Here is a 19,827-nt window from a genome sequence, read left to right as displayed (position 1 = left end):
TCATAGTACAATGACTAACCTCAGGAGACGACTTTGCACTGAATTAATTGTGTGTGCAGTGAGGATGAGGCTCTATGGTGCTGTGCAAGCAGTGAGCTTCCACAGTCTCAAGCCTCCTTCATGGGTCATGAAAAATGAGAGCAAAGAGACAGTGCCTCGGGGTTACTTGATTTGTTTTGTTTTCTTTCCAAATCACCTTCAAATTTTCTTTTATTAATTGATGGGTTGATCTGCAAGTGAATGTTCATGAAAGAATATCCCAGTGGAATTTTATCTTTTTGTTTTCCTTTCCCCTCCTAGGGACGACCATTGTCATACAAAACATTTTTAATATGGGTCTTAATAAGCATCTATCAAGGTAAGAAATCAACTTCTGCTTGTGTCTTCAGATGTTTGAGTGAGAGAAGAATGGCTAACTTCTTGTAACTTGCCAGAAGTTAAGGATGGCATGAAGTGAATTTGGCAATGCATCCTTGGGATAACAGATAATTATTATTTTTTTAAGGCTTGGTTGGTTGTTTGGTTTGGGGTTTTGTTTTTTTTTGGTCACAGAAAATATTGGTAATGTTGTCAGAGGAGCGGATTATCTAAGCCAAAACATTGGCAGTGACTGAGCTTATTTGGTCCATCCTTTGTAACTGTGTACATGTTCCTTCTGATGCTTTAATTGCTCCATCTGTAGACTTGAGCTTGCTTTCTTATAAAGGCTCTCAAACCTATAGGTTATACAGGTTGAGTCATCATGCAAAGTACAGAATCTGTAGCTTTGTTTTATCTAAACCCTGTTAGATGTGGCAGTAGTTCTGGTTAATTCATAGCCATTTGTAATGAAGGACTAGAGTAGGGCTGAGGTTGTTCGCCATATGTCATCGACTCCAATGAGGCTGTGAAAACAGTGAAGCAAATGCCTTAATTGCAGTGCATCTGTTTTCCAAGAGTGGATGTAGTAATTGGGGTTTATGTCTAAGAAGGTCTTTTGTTTCATTTTTGTCTTTTTTTACCAAGTAACCTCAAACTCAAATATTTTCTGTAAGTGTTAATCAAGGAATCATGGAAACATGTGAATGACACAGGAGCTATAAAGCTGATGTGCCAAAATGAGTCTGTGACAGTGTGTTGTTTTCCAAAACCCCTTTGTCAACAACAGCCAGGACCAGTGTGCCAAAATAAGCAGATAATCCTTACTCATCTAATTGATGTTACCATCCTCATTAAGAAGTAAATACAAGAATATAAATGCTCTACTATCATTACCTTCTGACATCTAGCATGGTAAAACCCTGTGACAGCAATGATGGTTGTCTGCTGCTGTGTAACTGTGATGGCAAAGCTAAGGCATTTACTGAGAACTCACCAGTGGTGGAAAGCTAAAGCCAGAGAGTGATGCATTGAGGGAAAGATTTCTTGAGCTAAGACCACTATCTGGTTACAGTATTTGGTTAAAGTGACTTCACTCCTGATGTGCTAAATAACTAGAAAACAGCAAGCCAAACAATGGGGTTAGTTGCTAGCAGAGATGAGCCTGACTGAACACTTGAACAGTCCTGAGTTTTGGAAGGTTCACAGCTGGATTTGAACGTTGTGGCTCAAGCTCTAGTCACTTGAAGGTTTTCTCTTCCAAAGCTAGCCTAGTGTGATGGATGTTGGTGCAGATTACTCATGCTGTTAACATGAGTTATTTGTGCAGGTGGCCGTGCGGGGCGTTGTGAGCATTCTCTGGCCAGCCAGAATAGGAGCACGAAACAATGCATCATTAACAGAGCTTTCATGGGCCCTTCTCTTAGGGGAAAATGTAGAGTGGCTAAAATAATGCAAAGAGAGGCTAAATTGTATCCATTGAGCTTTTCAGCACCTTGCTTCCATCTGGACACTGAGGCAATGCAATAGGTTTTAGAAGTATTTGATATCTTCTAGCTTCTGAGTAGTGACCAACTACTTTTCTGGGAGGATAGAGGAGTTTTGTGATGTTAGAAATCTCCAGTTGCCAAAACAGTGTGTGCTAATTTCCTATCTCCATGTGTCTGTGAATATGATAGACTGTCATAAAAGTCTGGGCACCTCTGCTGTAACTTTTCCCTATCTTCTCATCAGTTATGTCTCCTAAATAGTAACTGATTCATTGTCATTATATTTATCAGGTTCCATGAAAAACAGTTTCAAGACGTGACTATGTTTCAGCCTTTCCAAGTCCTAGCAGTGGGTTTTAAAGCTTAGACTGGTGTTTGAATAAAATACCCAAGTATTCCATTCCCTTGCAGGGAGCATCATCATGTATGGAGCACTCCTCCTCTTTGAATCTGAATTTGTCCACATTGTTGCCATTTCCTTCACGTCCTTGATCCTCACAGAGTTACTGATGGTGGCACTGACAATCCAGACGTGGCACTGGCTCATGATAGTGGCTGAGCTTCTCAGTCTCTCCTGCTACATAGCTTCTCTGGTCTTCTTACATGAGTTTATTGGTAAGGTTAAATACCTTTCTCCAATCAGTTAGTTTATGTCCTGAATAGCAGCAGAACACTAAAAAGCTGAATTAAGCTGAAAGGCTGTTGATGGACCTAACAGTAATTAGAGTGACCAAATTAAGCTGCATTTCATTGAAAGGCACTTGAATGATATTTGTGGTTCTTTCCAGTAGCAAATGGTAGAGGAGGTAAAGGTGGTGAGCAGACTGTGTGCTGCCTGATGAATCTCATCCATACTTTCAGAACTCCCCATATCAGCTGTGCCATGTAATGGTGGTCTTTGTGTCTAAGTGGAAACTGAACTGAACTTGAGTCTAAGTCTCTTGTTGGTTTGAAAGACTTCATCTCTTAACTGGGTGAAGAAGTTGCCTAATGAAATTTAGGTTATTTTATCTGCTTCATTGGAGTCCTGCTCTTGTGGGTTTGATTTTGGGTTTTTTTCCAGTTGTCTGAAACAGAACTAATCCATTCCCCTGGATAAAGAAAAAAAGGGTGAGGAATCTCAGACTTTTCCTCAGTAGTTTTAAGTGTCAAATCCATAGGGTTTGTTCAGGAACCACAAGGTGTCACTACTTCTTCCATAAAGCTCTTTGCTCTGAAAACAATGGGGATGTCTTCCCAATGGGCTACATCTGTATCTCTTGCATGTGGGCATACTGGCTCCATTTTTAACTGTGCTTCAGCTATTTTTGTAAAGATCCTGTTGAGATCTCAGTCAAGATGTATTTGCTGGACTACCAGCAAAGTAGCAGGGGCACTTCCCAGGTCCAGAGGACAAGGAGTCCATTTAAAGGAAGCTTGGTGTTGCCCTATTTCTGATGGAATATATGTGGGCATTTGGTTGCATGCCTTACTGAAGTGTGCTGTGCAGAAAGCTGCATCTTTTGTGGAAGGGCAGAATAGTGAGGAACCAGGTCTTGTATGAGCTTTGAACTTGAATGTGGAGGTGGTGCAGCAGATTAAGACGTGTTGGTAGATCAGTTTGCTTTTCTGCACCTTTTCCCAGAAGGCATTTCCCATCTTCATTGACTTTGTTCTCTTTCGTTTCTAACAGATGTTTACTTCATTGCAACTTTATCATTCTTGTGGAAAGTCACAGTCATCACCCTGGTGAGCTGCCTCCCCCTCTACGTCCTGAAGTACCTGAGACGAAGGTTTTCTCCCCCAAGCTATTCGAAGCTTACATCGTAGGGCTGCTGTCCTCACTCACCAGAGACAAACATTGCACATGGCTGGGAGGCAGAATCATGTAGTTGTTCCTATAATGAATACATCCAATATTTGCATAAGGATCATGTGGTAATCTCTATTACATGCTGCTTTATTGAACAAGACTTCACAACTGCCGTGAATGGAAACCTCATGATAAAAGGGAGTTTTTTTTGTGGGTGGAGGCACTTGTTACTTCATCAAGTTCCTGTCACTTTTGTTCAGCTTAACTGCGATGCTGATGGTTTCTTATGCGTGGTTGAAAGTATCTGAAAGCTGCTAACTGACCTAGGAACTTACACGTGACAAATTTAAGTTACTTTTTAAAGTATCTGTGCTGTTCTTTGCATTGTTATGTTGTTTTAAGTTATTTATCTTTTCCATCCAAGTAGTTACGTTATTTTTACATCTTGGAAATCCCTTATTGTAGGTGATGCACTACACTGCTGACAGCTGATTGCTGATTTATAGCATGCTGTTTCCATAATGGGGCTCCAGCTTGTCGGATCTACACACACTGGAGAATCTGAGCATGTTTGAGATTTTCCTTCAGTTGCAGTGTGCTCACCCTAGTGAATTTGGAGGTATCCAATCGTTGATAAATAGAGAGAAAAATGAAGAAATTCAGTTTTGTTTAGCTTTTGTGCTTCCTGTTAAAAGGAACTGGTGACGTGATGGCTTTACTCTGTATTTATTTGCATAGGGGAAAATGATTGAAAGTAAAGCAAATCATTTTGGGGAAAGAAATTTGAAGTTGATCAAACTTGAAATGTGTCGACAATGTGAGAAGAGACTCGCACTGTTCTGTACACAATGTGGCAGATGTGTTTTGAATCCTTGGAGACTGAAAGGAGAGGTCACAGAGCTGCTACTCCTCACAGCTACACAAAATCTGTTTCCTGTTAGGGTGAAACTGTGAGGATGAGCTGCAAATAAGCTGAGGCACTCCTAGGTGGATGTCGTTCATGACACTCTTCTGCAGAGAGGCAGTTTTTGAGAACCTTGCACTTGATTTGCTCTGAAAACCAAACTTGATTCACAGGAGTGGGAGTCACCTGAAGGTATTAGGCTCATGTGCAGAACCAAAGGTATGCATTTATTTTTAGTTTTCAAACATTAAACTCAGTTCTTTTTTCTAATAAGCTTTGGGCCACATTATAATAGTGTCAGGAGAGCAACATGTGCTTAAGCTGCTCAGGAGAAGGACAGAGAGTTATGGGAACCTTTTATGGTTGGGTCCCTGCATCAGACATGGATAAGCTTTTAGTGGTGGCCATCCTCATCCAATGACTTTGCTAAATCCATTGCTTGCTGACTCATTCCCACATCATAAAAAACATAGTCAGAGCTGTCACTGCTTGGTGCTGTTACTGGTCAGTCGCTCACAGGGACCAGGAATGGCAGAGCCCAGACCTTGAGCTCCCTTCTCTTTCAAGGCAGCCCTTCCAGGTCAGGACAGCCACACTGATGTGAGGAGCAGAAGCTCCCTGGTTGTTTCTGTGCCGTGCCGAAGCTCTTTAATGGACTGCCAGCTTCAGTTGCCATTGCTACAGGCATTCCACTGTCGCAAGCAGAACAATGATGCATTGAAAGATCTGGTGTGAAAATGAAGGGAAAATGCGAGTGCTGTTTTCAAAGAGCTGGGAGTCTCTGTTGACCCATGGTGGTACATCTTCAGTTTTCAGATCTAGGATAGCAGTGGCTTGTGTGGTTGATGTGTGGTAATTGCTCTGGGGAATGTTTTGCACAACCTGACCTGCCTGCCTTGGTCTCAGTTCCTGAGAGTAAATATCAAAGAGGAGGAGAAGCAAGCTCCAGGAGATGTAGAGAAAAATTGGATGCGCTTCATAACGCACGTGGCTCAAAGTGAGAGGAAGGTACAGGCTCCTGTGACCTTGTTGTTATTTCATGCAGGGAAAACCCTCTTAATTTGGAAAATCATGTTTCAAAATCCTTCAAGAATGAGAAGAGCAAACTTCTTTAATTTAGCTCACTGCTTTTTCTTTTGTGCCTCTCTTCTGACAAGGCTCTTGTCTGAAGTCCTGATACATAGCAGCCACCTTCAGAAACAACCAACTGGCCAAGCAAAGCTAGTTCTTAATATGGAACTTTTCATATTACTTCAAACATTTGCCTTTATCCTTTCAATTTTTTTTTTCCTGAAAATAACAGTAGTGGACATTTCTATGTATTTGACAAGCATGCTCATGTTGGGAAAGGCCTTAGAAGTCCAGCCTTCTCAGTGATTTGTCTTGCAGAACAAAAGCAGTCTCTGAACAGCCCATTTGTGGGGGAGTTGGGCTGACAGCCTTGTGTGAATTATGCCACTTTGCCAAAAAGATACTTAATGTTGTCTTTATCATGACTTGCTACAGCTCCTGGATAGTGTCTGCCATGCAGGTGTTCTGGAGTCCCCAGCCAGCATTCGATTTGAGTAGATGTAAGTAGAAGAACCAAGAGTTTCTTTTGGCCACTTCATGTGACTGAGAAGTCAGGTCCCTCCTGTCCGTTGGCAAACACATCGCAGAAGCCACCTTTGTAAAGCCCTGACCCTATCTAGTGTGTATTAGTAGTTAAATGTCCTGCAAGAATAACAGTGCCATGCTACTGGGTGTAAATATTATGGTAGGATTCACTGTTTCCTCAAGTCAATACAGTTTACACTGAGTGGACCATATTTGCAAAATATTAGCTTATGCCAAGAAAGGGAAGGGCTTGTGATTTTGGTTACATTTATTGATTCATAACTTTAATAAAGAAGCCCCATTTAGTGGAATTGGTAGCAATCTATAGCTGTGTTTGGGGTGTGAATTACGTTCCTTTGCAGCTAGTGTTTTTGCACAAGGTTGTAAATCCAGGAAGCAATTTCTGCCTGGCTATACCCTGCATTTCTTTAAATCAGTCTGAAAAGTCAAACTGCCATCTAACCAACAGCAGGAAAGAGGAGTGATTGTTGTATTTTGCAAGTTTAGCACTTTATGTCTGCAATCTATTTCTCTTAAGTTATTTTAAAGAGTTGTTTATAAAAGCAAAGTTTAATGCCCATTCCCATACTTACTGTAGATTTGAATAAAGGGATTCTCTGCTGGAAATTTAAGCCTTTTCCTCTACTATGCTCATAGTTTGTGCTTATTGGAAGTGAGGCATTGTTTCCTTGTATGTAGTATATTGCTTGTAGCCTTAGTGGTCTTCCTTTATTTTGTTCTGGTTTATGTACTGTAGCAGTTCATCTAACTCGTGTGCTTTGGGACTGTGCTCCAAGCCGTAGGGTAGTGGTGTACGTCCCACAGTGTGCTCCTGCTTCCCGTGGCTGCTTCAGGGAAGCCAACACTCAGTGCTGTGCTGCAGTGGTGCTTAGTTAATGTGGAAGTTTTGTGACGTGCTCTTTTTGCATCTCTGCAGTAATTCCAGGTGTGTCTTCTTTTTTTAGGTTTGTGCTCTTTGTCTTTACTGCTGGTTTTATTCTCTCCTTAGAGCTTGTCCCATTAATCTTTGCAAACATTTGCTTTGCTTAGTTCACAGTGTGATTGAAATGCAACAGTCTTTATTCAACAGCAGCAGCTTAAATCTGTGCAGAGCATTATCAGAACTGGCCCAAGGAGTGATGAGTGATGTCCTTGGTGTCCCCTCAGTGTTGACAGCTATGTGCTGAGAGCTACAGCTGGACAAAACTGAGAGTACTAAAGGTGTTTGTTGGTGGTCTGAACTGGCAGAGTTAAATGCTGTGACAACCCTTCTTCATCCTCTGCAACCACTGAGGAAAGTGTTGCTGTAGTTGAGCTAAGTTTGTCAGGGAGCCCCAGAGTCAGATGTTTGAGTCTCTAAAGCTTACCTTTTGGCTTTGTCTTTTGAAGGAAGCTGCTGCACCATATGATGCTCCATAAATCCTTGATTTGCACAAGCAGTGCTCTAAATCAGGTATGTGAACAGCTGCTGCATGGAGCTCACAGTTGCAAGATCTTTAAACACCACTGTTCAGGTGGGGTTTGACTCATCTCCACAGTTGCTGGGACCAGTCCAGCACCCACTAAAATCTTCAGTGTGAGCTGGATGGGCACTTATTTTATTATCAGTTATTTCATAAGTAGCCATCTCTTTGATTTATGTGAGATCCTGGGTTCTACAGCTTTGCCAATATGGTCCATTACTACTGCCTACTACAACTTGTGTACTTCTATGCCTTTGAGAACATTTTTAATTGTTTAAATTGTTAAAATAAGTGTTAATTTAATTTTTAATTGGGGAAATGGATTCTGGTGTCAAAGTGATATTTACTGTGATGCCGATGTTTTGTACCTGTCATCTAGTTAAAAGCTGTGTAAATACTCTTGGTTCAAGAGAAATACCAATGCCAGTTATTTATTGTTCTGTGAAGTTACATGTTGCAGATGTGTTCAACCTTAAAAGGGAATGTTGTAAAACAAGGTGGAAAAATAAATTTTATGCAACTTCTTTACTTCATCCACATACACCTTGTATGATGCACCCGAGTTAGTCCTGGTGTGATCAGTCCATGGTGTGTTTAGACAGAACTGTGAGGTATGCTGTGGCCCTTTAACTTGTCACAATGTGGGAAATACACATGTGAGAAATGGTCAGTACTTTCTGCTGATCCATGTATACCTGTGTGATGGGTTAAGAGATTCCTCACCACCACTATTGGAGTTTACCAGCCTAGCTCAGGCAGCTTGGAAGTAAGATGAAGCTATATTTACAGCAAAGCTAAAGTTACAAGCATATATACAGAGTATATTTACAAGTATTTACAATTAGATGGGAATTAGAATACAGAACTCCAAACTCCCTCCCAGGCAAAGAAATCTGCCCAGAAGGGCTCAAAGATATCCCCTCTTTCTCCCTCCATATCTCTCTTCCCAGCCAGAAACCAACCACTCAACAAAGCTTACTTGTTAGTGGAAAGATATTAGAGTGAAGAGGGAAATGTCCCAGGACAGAGTGGGACAAATTGTTGACATTTTGGCTTTTTATCTCCCTCAGCAAACCCATGAATGATACAGACTTCATCATTGTTTTCTTTTCACAACCAATGATCTAATATCTCTCATTAAAATATTCCAATTAGCCTCAAACCAGCACAAGCTGCTTCATTAATTTCTTTGTTGTAAGCAGTTTTCTAACAGTTTTAACAGGAAGGGGTTTAGGGCTGGTAGGATTGTTAATTAAAAAAGTGTTAATTAAATTAGGTGTTGGTGGGAGCTTTGCTACCCTTCACTTCATTAGTGACTAACTGCAAGATTATTTTCTGCAAGTCATCAGTGCAATCTAATGGTGTGGCTTCACCCTTTGTGGAGCACAGAGAGAAGCTGTTGCTGGAAGTGGTCAGGCTGCTGGTCCCACTGCTGTCTTGCCACCACATCAGCGAGAGGACCTGACTGCTGTGACCACCAGGTGGAACTTCAGCCCCAGGCTTCCGCTTGCCTGCTGCCTTCTTTACAACCAGGTAGTCCCAGAGTACCCAACTGTCCCGAGGATTTTTAACAAGCCCCGTAGTTTGTAAATTCAGCTTCAAGAGATTTGGCTCATTGGGGAAGATTCTGGCCAAACCATCCTTACAAATTCTAGTGCAATGCCAGCTAAGGAGAAGGTGGTTGTTCCTTCTGCTACTCACTGCTGTGAGTTAGGAGAAAGGGGGTTTTTGTTTGAAATCTATATATGCTGCTCTTGGAAAAGCAATGATGCAACATCATCAGGAACAGCTATTTTTGGAATGTGTTCATCACTTGCATGTTAGATTAAGTAACTGGCTCTGCACATCAGCAGTGCCAGGGCTGGGGCTGGCTACCCCTCTTCTGGGTCAGAAGTGGGAGGGAGAGGCAGGAGGTTAACACTGACCGTTTTCCGCAGGGGAAACTTCAATAACAGTGATTAAGAACTGAGCATTACAGATTTCTACAAAAAAAAATTGTAATAGAGCCATAAACACTGGGGGAAAAGCAACCACAGCACCCCCCAAAATAATATAATTGGATAAAGTACATCCACAACTTAGGGGACAATATTCAACTACAGCAGTGGTAAGCTATCCTTCAGATTATTAAACATGTGTTAAAGACTTACTTTAGTAATCCAATAGGACCCAGATGACAACATCTTATCATTCTGCATTAGTTTTTTTTGCATCAAATAGTGAATGCAAACATTAAATAAACAATTTTTGTGATCTTTGCAGGCATCAAATGAATGCTGTAGACTCCAGAAATTACAGGATGAGATTTCACTCCCAAGTGTTACCAATTTCCCACTGCAAATGGGTTACATAAGCCTTAGTTAGTGGTTCTTTAATTTATGGATGGTTTCTTTTTAATGGTGAAATGTGTAATTAAAAAAAGCTAGAAATAGTTTTTCTAAACTCTGAAAAGGGAAGGAGAATTTCTGCAATTTTTTTTTTCACCCAAATATTGCATAATAGTAGAAATGTCAAAGATTTCCATGGGGTTTAATTTCATTCTTCATGTGGCTGTGGTCACCACACAAGTTTGAACACTGCAGGGGTTGGCAGATTTTTGGAAGATCATGCATCCTGGGGTAAGTTTTCAGCCTTGGCTTGACCAAACAATGCCAGTGGCCTTATTTTTCAAATTGTGGTTATATTACACACTAGTGTCTCCTTTCTTCAGAAAAATAAAACAATAGGTGCTGGATAGGAATTTGGTATCTTGCTGTGGCCCTGAGCCTTAGGTGTTGTAGGAAGATGTGCAGAACCTTCTTTTTTTACCTTAAACCATCTGGAGAGGAGAAACCCTTGCCAGCATACCCTCTACCTTTGCCTTCTGATGGCTCAAGTCACTTTTCCATGGCATTAAATATTATTGTCATGACAAATCCTTGTTAGAGGACAGTAATTGCCCTTGTTCCACAGCTAGGAGGTGGAGGCAGAGAAAACTTGTGCTCTTGAGGCTGTACTCAAAGTCCATGGCAGGGCACGCAGTGAACAAGGTTCTTGGTTTGACTTTGGAACTTTCTCACCCCATAATCCTATAGGAAGGTTACTTATTCCACAGAGTATTCAGATTCTTTTCTTTTTTAATATTAGGGATGCAACTTTAGGCTTCAAAGAAACTGTCCTTACTGTATTGGTTAAGCCAAATCAAAACATTTTGCTAGGTTCTGTCATCCTAAACCTGCAACTGCAGATGCAAATTACATCTGTAATAAGTCTTTTCCAGTTGCACATGAAAAAAAGGTGAGTTTCAGAGATTGTGAGTAGCCACTGCAGGAATAGCTTTGCTGCAACTGCAAAAAGAGTGATTTGCCATTGGAATGGGCTGCCCAGGGAGGTGGTGGAGTTGCCATCCCTGGAGGCATTCAAGAGAAGACTGGATGAGGCACTTAGTGCCATGGTCTAGTTGACTGGATAAGGCTGAGTGCTAGGTTGGACTGGAGGATCTTGAAGGTCTCTTCCAACCTGTTTGATTCTATGAAAGGTAATGCAAAGGAAAACTGCGGAGTGTGACAGTAACTGCTGTCAGCACTTAATCCTGATCTGGCACCCATCAGTATCTAAACTGATACTGTGGTTTTCTTGGGCCACAAACTGGTATTTCCTGGCCCTAAAACTCTCTGAATGGTGTGGGGCTCTCTAGATTACTTGGTGCTTGTAGTTAAGAGTTATAGACGATCAATAAGTTGCAGGATCTGACCCTTCAGAAGAATGCCCTTCCCTCTGCTGCTCTTCCTCTCTTTGTGGCCTGAGACCTAACAAGTACTGAGTAAGTGGGTTACAAAAAGAACTTTAAAATCATTGCGTTCCCACTTTAAAGCTTTCCTCTCTTGGCTTGCTACAGTTGTGCACGTAAGGAGGAATATTGTGTGCTGTTCAGATTCTCTCACAGAAAGAAGTAGTAACGAGAACAATCTGTGCAAAAGAATTTAGCGCATTAAAGATGGGGGTAATAGTCATTCTCATTTGTCCTTTTATGTGAAACAGATTTCATTTTAAATGTACACTCTGAGTAGCTTAACCATATCCAGAAACTTCTTTACCAGGGAAAAATTGGAATTACCCACAATATAAATTAAGAGCATGAGTGGAGGTGAATTGATTGTGCTTTGAGATTCTGCTTAGTCAGTTCAGAAGGACTCCTGGAGCATGCACCTTGGTGGATACTTGAGAAGTAAGTATCTTCTGTGCTTGAGATTTCATCAGTGGATTTACTCAGCTGTTGCACATCTGCTCTGAGAAAGCTGTGTCGTAGCTCTGCTGTAGGCGTTCTATTGCTCTGCCATTAGACAAGGATCTGCCTTGTGCTGGCTCCTCTATTTTTTAAGACATGTCACTTTGGGTTCGTTTCCTACAGTGGCAAATTTCAGCAACGTGTGACTTGTCAGAAAGTGATGAGAATTGCTGTTGATCAGGATTCCTACTTAAAATGAGAACAAACTATTGCTCAATGAGACCATCATATGAAATGCTGTCTAATGGTCCCAAAGGATCACAATACCTGTTCCAGCAGCAGCAGTGCAACTACCATGGAAAGAAATGCTGTTTGGTGCTGAGCCAAAGTGATGGCGAAGGGGATGCTGCCTGCAGAGGCAGAACTCTGCAAAGCCTCTGTACCTCGTGTCAGTCTCAGATTGAGGTTTTGAGTAAGACACATTTGTAAGGATTGACATTCCTTCTGTCAGACAACATCTCTGGTCTGACCCAGTCATTTCCAGTGAATTGCTTTTCCCTGCACCTGCTGCTGCTGTGATTGCTGTCCTGGACCACCACAGGAAGCACCATCGCAGTCACTCTGGTCTTGGAAGGTCCTGTGTGTGAGCTAGCTCTCCTGGGCCAGCCAGGGTACTGATTTGGAACTGGGAGCTTGAATGGCTCACACTTACTATGTTTTATTACTTTTGGCTTTGACCTTGTTCCAAGACTTGAAGGATAGGACCTTAGAGGAGAACCCTCTGGACTGCAGCAGATGGTAAGGCAGCTCGTTATCTTGCTGCAAGGGCAGGGACACTGCCAGAAGTCCTCTCAGCGCCTATGAGGTAGGATCTTATTTTACCCTGGAGATGTTGCTGGAAATGTTTATTGCTCTCCAGCTGCAACTCTATTAGGCTCCATCTTGTTCTCCTTATGTTTGACAACCAGCACACCATGAGCTGTAAAGTTTCAGAGCCCTGCTGAACAGCAGCCAGCATTTTAACCACTCTGTTGCCAAGGCTTCCTTGGCATGAGCTTGCAATGTGAGCAAAGAGAGCTCTTGCTGTTGGAGCTGTGCTGGTGATTAGCAAGCTCAGGGAAATCCAAGCACCATCCTGCCCAGCTGAAATTCACCTCCAGATTTCATCTGGGCAGCATCCTGGTGTCAGCCCTTGCAGGGCTTGTCTGATTTTCGTGTGTGTGTGTGTACACATTGCCTTTGCATGGAGATGTAGTAACAACTTGCACATAAGATCCCTTGCTGCTTCTAATTTTCAAACATATCTGCAGCAGTTACATCCTGATGTTTATTAATGTAGCTCAATTATTCAGTATGCTGTCTGTGCTTCATTCTAGCCTGGAACAATTATTTTAAGCCAAATTACAAACAAACAAAAAAAAAAAAACCCAACATTGAAAGTCAATAAAACATGAGCTAAGATTTTTGTTTTGCCTAAAGTATGAGCTGGAAACTAACACTGACAGGTTCTCCTCCTTACCTCTGCATCCAAGGTAAGTAAAATACCTGGAGAAGGGGACAACCAGTTTTAAACAGGATCTATAGTATCATTGCCTGCTGTGAGCTGCTCTAAAGAAGCATTTGTCAACTGTTATTTGCAGTGTGGCACAGGGACTTGGACCTTCTCCAGCTTGACAGCCAAGCTGTTATAAAAGACCAAGGTTAGAACCAACCCCTCATCTATCTTACTTTCTCCAGATATGCCACTTCCCAGTCTTTGGTATCCTTTTATTTATTTGTCAAAATTCATTTCTGCCTTTTAGCTGGATCCAGATTAATTAAGCAAACTGATAGTTTACATTTCAGGCTGAAACTAGTGCCAGAAATTCTCAGGCAACCGTCTATAGACTGAATTTTTATTCAAAGCTGCCCAGTTTTGTTTCTATGAAGTCTCAAGCCTCCTGCTGATTGGATTTTGACATCTGATCTTTCCTATATACACCAAGAAACGAGCCAGAAAACAAATGTTCTAAGTGAAATTGCTATTTGCGGCAGTAACCCATGAGAAGAAAACCTTTCCAACATCAGATGAAAGGAAGGGCATTGTGCTGGTGTCTCATTGGAAGACTCACAGCTGGTGTGAACAAACAAGTCACACTCATCCACACCCTCACACAGCCTTTGAGTTTTGATCAAGTCTAAGCTGAATTCTTATGAGTTACTGAAATGTGGAGCTAATTTTTACAGGTGCAGTGTTTACCATAATAGCCTTCAACAGAAAGAAGCATCTTGTGTTTCACATGTGAATAACAGCTAATTCCTTCATCAGCCCGATGTCTTTTGTGATCTCTCACCACCAGGATACTGGCCAGGGCAGTGATTTATATGGGTTCTCACTCTTCTTTTTCTTTCAGCTCCTGCTGCCATTCCAGCTCCAGAGAATATAATGCCACAAAACCTTCAGTAAAACCAGAGCCTGGAGGAAATATCAGGTGTTAACATCCAATAAAAAGCTAACACGCTTGAGTGACCTGGGATTGTAAGGTACCTCTTGCACGGCCCAAACAAGGACTGACCTAATGCAGTGGTTTTATGATGATGGCAGGTAAGAACTAATTACAGATCCTGGACTCCATCATGAACTGACTTGTCAAGTTAACTTACCGCCTGAAGTACCTACAACTACATTGCAGGGGCTTTCTACTCCTCTGTATAACTGAATGCAGTTGCTCCTGAAGGAACATGGTGAGTAAATCTGAGGTGCTGAAAGAAATACTGCACTAGAAAGTATGCTGTGGGGAACATTTTATACGCTTTGGGGTGAATTAATGACTGGGTTTGGGGTTTAAGAGAAAAAAAAACCAACACAACAAATTTTGTGCACAAATGCATACTTTAAAATACATTTTCTTTCAAACACCAACTATTTTAACAACAGTGTAAATCAGATTTTACAGACCACATATTTCAAGTATGAAGTTCATTAAATGTGTGAAATTCTAGATTAGCTGCCGGGTGTGGCCAGGGCTGCAGTAATGAATCATAAATTGTGTTCAGGATGTAATATCAAATTCCTTTGCCCTGGCGGTGATATTAAAGGGGTAAAACCACATTTTCAAAACAGTCATAACCTTTCTTTATTATCACTATTTAGTTTAGTCATCATATAGTATAGCAAATGACTGCATCAGCGTTTTCAACCTGAATCTAATAATGTACAGGTGTCTAATTGGCTTAGTTCATTGTTGTTATTAATAAACCAGCTTATGTCCTAATGTAACTGAAACAAATGCTGTATGTTCATACATGCATTTTGCCAGAGCCCTAATAAAGAGTGGTAGTCTGTCTTTAGATGTAAGAATGTCACTCTAAACTACAATTCACTCTCTCCCTGCATGAAAGAATCACTTTATATAGTTAAGAAGCATTATGATTTGATTTGGTATGGTTTGGAGCCATCCATCAGCATAGCTGTGTTCTGCATCTATCTTCATTTGATAGAGGTGGGTAGTGGAGTCCAGGTAGTCTGTGACCATAGTGGTCATGTCCTTGATCTAGGCATGCTAAGTCCTTCCTGAACTAGCTTTCCCTTTCTAAAAGCTTGGCAAATGCCTGCTCAGCCCTGCTGGAGAGGTACTTGCTCCTGTGTGGGACCTGGAGGAAGGTCCATGCTGAGAACTGTGAATGTGCTGGTGTGTGGACATATGTACCTAGGAGATGTTGAACTCTTCCGTAAAAGAAATAGCTGGGGAAAAATGTTCAGAATCACCTGTGATCAGAATGATGTCTTCACATTCCTACCTTGGTTTTCCCCTTCCTTGGAAGGGACAGATGAATTGAATAGATGGGAATAATGATTAATGCATGATGACTTTCACATTCCACAAACCCTTCAGTGAACTGGGAGCAATGTGCAAGAGTGACCAGCTACTTCCCTTGTGCTGTTGTAACATATACAGTTTAAGGGACAGGATCTCTGTTGTATCCATCTTCACCAAACAGAACAGACAGGAAAGAATTTCCCAGTGCTCCTCTGCTGCACAGCAAGCACCAGATGGAGCAGCTCAGAGCTGTGGTGGGCTGAGTTGGCAGGTGCCCGTGAATCCCGTACTACCTGGACATGGCCAGGACAAGCAGTGTCTTCCTCTCCCTTTTCCCCTACACTATTCAAAGGGAAGGAGGTTCACAAACCTGTTCTAATCCTGTTGTGAAAATAATGGGAATTTTCCAGGTAGCATCTTTCATGGAACTAAATATCCAGTGTTAAGAAGCAGAACAGGCATTTGTTGTGCATGGCTGTTTGCTGGATACCTCTTTCCAAAGTGTGGTCTGGTGACTACAGTTAGAGTGGCTTAAATTCTGCCAAGAAACAGATAAATGGTAACATGTTTGCTTGCCTTGCTAGAAAAGCACCTCTCTAACTCCAGTGTGACTACTCTTCTTCCTGATTATTCCAAGGAGTAATTGCCCTGTTTGTCTGTCTCATTTTCTGAACCTTAGCTTAAAATCTTGGAAATCTAAACAAAAAGCCCACTTATGCTTTTATAGTCTTAAAAGGAAAATATCTTTGGAAGAAACAGACATCTTTACAGCCTCATCCAGAGATCTTATTTGTTTAATTAGACTCACTTAAAACAAACCAACCAGTTGTAGCTCAGTTTTATCCTATCATTTGCCCAATGCATTTGCTCAGAGTTGCTAACTTAGTCATTGTAGTATTTTGTAAGGTGGTGCCAATCCGGAGGGCTTAAGTGTTCCCTGAAAATAATGTTTGATGCTGTTTGAGGCACAGATCATGGGCTTTAAACATTCATCTACGGACAGGTTTGCTAAATCAGTGTGCAGGGAGCAAGTGTCACGTCTGTGAGAGGTTTAGCACCACTTACAACCAAGTAATCCCAGGTATTGCTTACATTTCGAGCTGCCACATCTGAATCCTGATGGCCAAGGTGACCGTCCACCTGCACCTTCCCCATCCCCGGCTGTTGCCGCCTGCCTCCCCTTCCCCGCACCCCTCCGGGACCAGCCCCACCCGCGCCGCTCCTCCGGCGTTGCGCAGCCCTGTGCTCCGCAGCCTCAGCCGTTCCTCTCCCCACCACGCTATGGGGCCGGCGTGTAAACTCTCAGATTATCCGAGTGATCGTGTTTGTCGTCTGCTCGGGTGCCACAAAAGTCTCCCGGGAAGACTGAATCCCTCCCGCCGTGTCTTACGGGCCATCCTGCCTCCTTTCCTCTCTTGCAGACGAATTTACATGCCTCCAAAATTCCCTATCCAGGAGTTAGAGCTCTTGGCAAACTTGTGGGACCAGGGTAGAGCTGATGTGGGTTCCGAGGGCGAGAAGGGAGTTACGGTGGGACGCGGGGCCGTTAAGGGATGTCTTGGGATGTCGTCGGGGCTGGAGGATGCTGCGGGGCCGAGCAGAACCCAAGCAGCCACCCTCAGCTCTGCCGCAGGCTGAGCCGTTTCGCTTTTCCCTGGATAAAAAAGCCTTAGTCGTTTTTTTCCAGAGGATGAGGCTCTGAGCCGTTTCTTTCTACAGCTGCAGATCTGGTAATTCTTTCACATACAGCTTGACATGAGGGTATGGGACATCTCCATATCAACTGGTAATGACCTCATATGACTGCTTTGCAAATGTCTGTCTGTCATTGTCTGTCTGCAGTCCTACAGATTTCTAGGAGGCAGACACGGGAATAGGCACCAAGCCAGCTGAATTAAGTATCTTCTTGTGGGATCAGGAGTAACAACCCGAGAGCTGCCTCACTAAAGACAACGAGAGTGGAGCACTGTTGTTCTTTTGGTGAGTTGAAAGAAGTGGATTCTCTTTTTTTTTTTTTTTTTTTTTTGACTTCACAGGAAAATTTCTAGGGGAGAGAAATACCCTTTCTTTTATTTGAGGTTTTGTTTTCGGAGAGGTCTTTTTTCGATGAGGGAAAAGTAAAATAATCATTTTTAAAAGTGAGTCTTCCCTTACAAAAAAATAATTTTTAATGTTAACAAAAATGAATCCCTTCACTAGAGGCTACTTCTTAGGAAAAAGCCCCAACAAACAGTGACAAAAAAAAAGAGAGAGAGAGAGAAAGCCTCTCAGTTTATTGAGCTTTATTGAAAAAAAAATCATTTTCAATGAAAATCTATTTGTCCTTAAAAAAAAAAAAAAAAAAGTGTTTTGATGGGGAAAATTCAAGCAGTGCTAATTTCAGTCTTGAAGAGCTGCATGTGGGTGGACTCCCTGAGCCACGTGGAGCTCATTACAAGACAGGACAATGTTTGTAACGCCACAAAGTGCGTGGAGATGTTATTTAGACAAAGTGCATTGTCAGAAGCAAGCCTGAGTTGGTAACGTGCACTCATGATGCTCTAAGACAAGCATCAAAACTAAGCGAGGTGCCGGTTTGCAAGCTATAGATGCTGCATTGTCTGGTCTTTGTTGGGCTCTGCTCGGGACTCCTGGTTAGGGGAAGTGAGGACAGCCCGGGGGTGGATAAATCCGGCTCTGCTTAACGTCTTCAATGTCGAGCTTGCGCTGGGGAGTGCATTGTATGCCGTGGCAGATTCGGGGAGAACAGTATTTACTTTGGAAGTGTGAGGAGCTTTTGTCAAAAATACTTATTGTTGCTGTGAGCCTGAAATACCTTTTGCAAGTGGAAAACAGAGATGTCTCCATGAAGTCTATGATGATAAAATCCGGGCAGCTGCCCCAACGGCCTGAGAGCACATCCTCAGGAAGCCTTGATGTCTTATCTCCTGGAGAGCATGAGAATTTTTTAAAAGAACAACAAAGTATTTTGGGTTAATTGCCAATGAACAGCGCGGAGCTGGCCGGGCAGCGCTCATTCTCTGGTGGGAGGGGTAGAGGCTCTTGCCCAGTCGTGGGTTGGTGCTGCGGACGGCTGTCGGGGGAAGCCAGGGACCCCCAGAGGTTAAGCTCCCCAGCACATGACTCGCCGGAGCCCCCCAGGCCGGCTGCCTGTTTTCTCCGGCCGCCTGCAGCTCTCCTTTCCCAGACAGGGAGCTCCTTGATCAGCCTTCTGGGCCGGGAGCCCGGCTCTGAGGCTGCTCTGGCCTGGGTTGAGCTGCTCACGGGGAGAACGGTGGCTGCCAAACCTAGCCCTGAACCAGGGAGCTGGCTGGGGCAGGGACCAGGGCCAGCCCCAGGACATGCACCCATCCCTCTGTCCCCAAAAGCCGAGCATCCTCTTGGCAAATCCCGGAGGGTTCCAGGGGCAGGGTGGGGAGGTGGGTCTGTTGGGGGGCATAGAGATGTGGTCCAGAATGTGCCCCTGAAAGGAAGAGGAAGTATTCTCCTAAAGAGGGAACAAATAGCTAAAAATATTAGCTATTAATAGTGCCTTACCTCCAAAAATAAAATCCCTTAGTGATACCAAAATAAGAAAGCAAAGGAAAGTCGGAGGTATTTGGCCTTCCTTTGAAAAAGGAAGCTAAAAATACCAATATATATATAAAAATCTCTCGTTTCTAGGGAAAGTCTCTGCCCCCGCATCCAGCTTGCACCGTTATATAAGACTTGAACTACATCCCCCTTCTCCACGGCCGCTCACAACGCGCTGGGAGCTGAAGCCAGATGGAGAAAGGTTCCGTCAGGAAAGTTTAACTCAGCGGGGAAGCTGCAGCCAGTGGAGGACACGATTTTCTCGCTGAACTCTCCAAAAGCCTTGGAATTACAGTTGTGTCATATGCTGGTTTGGGGAATGCTAGCAGTCCGGAGGCAGCTGCCAGCCCTCTTTCACTTCTTTATTTAATTTTTTTTTTTCACTTTGCACTGAGTTTAATTTGGGTAGCAGGATTCAGCATTTTTAAGTTGGAAAAAACTTGGTGGAAGAAGATATTTTAGGAAAGCCCTGTCATGTGAACTAGTGGGAGCCGATCAAACCGAGCTATTAAAAGAAAGACATTGTATTTTTAAACGGCCCAGACTAGGGAAGCCAACCTGTGTGCCATAACCACTGAGCTGGGACTGCTCCCCCCATTATAGCTCAGCGTGGGAGGAGGCAAAGCTTTCCGTCGGGGTCGCCCA

General features: G+C 42.8%; 1 protein-coding gene and 1 long non-coding RNA gene across 2 annotated transcripts in view; both read left to right on the top strand.

Moving 5' to 3' along the window:
- The window catches only part of ATP9A (ATPase phospholipid transporting 9A (putative)), a 64,342-nt gene extending 56,207 nt beyond the window's left edge, over window positions 1-8,135 (top strand). The window contains exons 26-28 of the mRNA XM_064168009.1: window positions 301-358; window positions 2,259-2,462; window positions 3,520-8,135. Of these exons, the coding sequence (XP_064024079.1) occupies window positions 301-358; window positions 2,259-2,462; window positions 3,520-3,656 (399 nt within the window). The 3' untranslated portion in view covers window positions 3,657-8,135. The remainder of the gene's footprint in view (window positions 1-300; window positions 359-2,258; window positions 2,463-3,519) is intronic.
- Window positions 8,136-9,019: 884 nt separating this feature from the next.
- LOC135188130 (uncharacterized) lies at window positions 9,020-19,717 on the top strand. Its single transcript, XR_010307574.1, has 4 exons — window positions 9,020-9,135; window positions 14,203-14,533; window positions 17,452-17,589; window positions 19,273-19,717. It is a non-coding gene; the product is annotated as an uncharacterized LOC135188130 (long non-coding RNA).
- The last annotated feature ends 110 nt before the right edge of the window (window positions 19,718-19,827 follow it).

This window comes from Pogoniulus pusillus, chromosome 29, assembly GCF_015220805.1.
Source record: "Pogoniulus pusillus isolate bPogPus1 chromosome 29, bPogPus1.pri, whole genome shotgun sequence".
Lineage (NCBI taxonomy): Eukaryota > Metazoa > Chordata > Aves > Piciformes > Lybiidae > Pogoniulus > Pogoniulus pusillus.
Note: the sequence above shows the minus strand (reverse complement) of the source record. Positions and strands in the feature narration are given on the sequence as shown.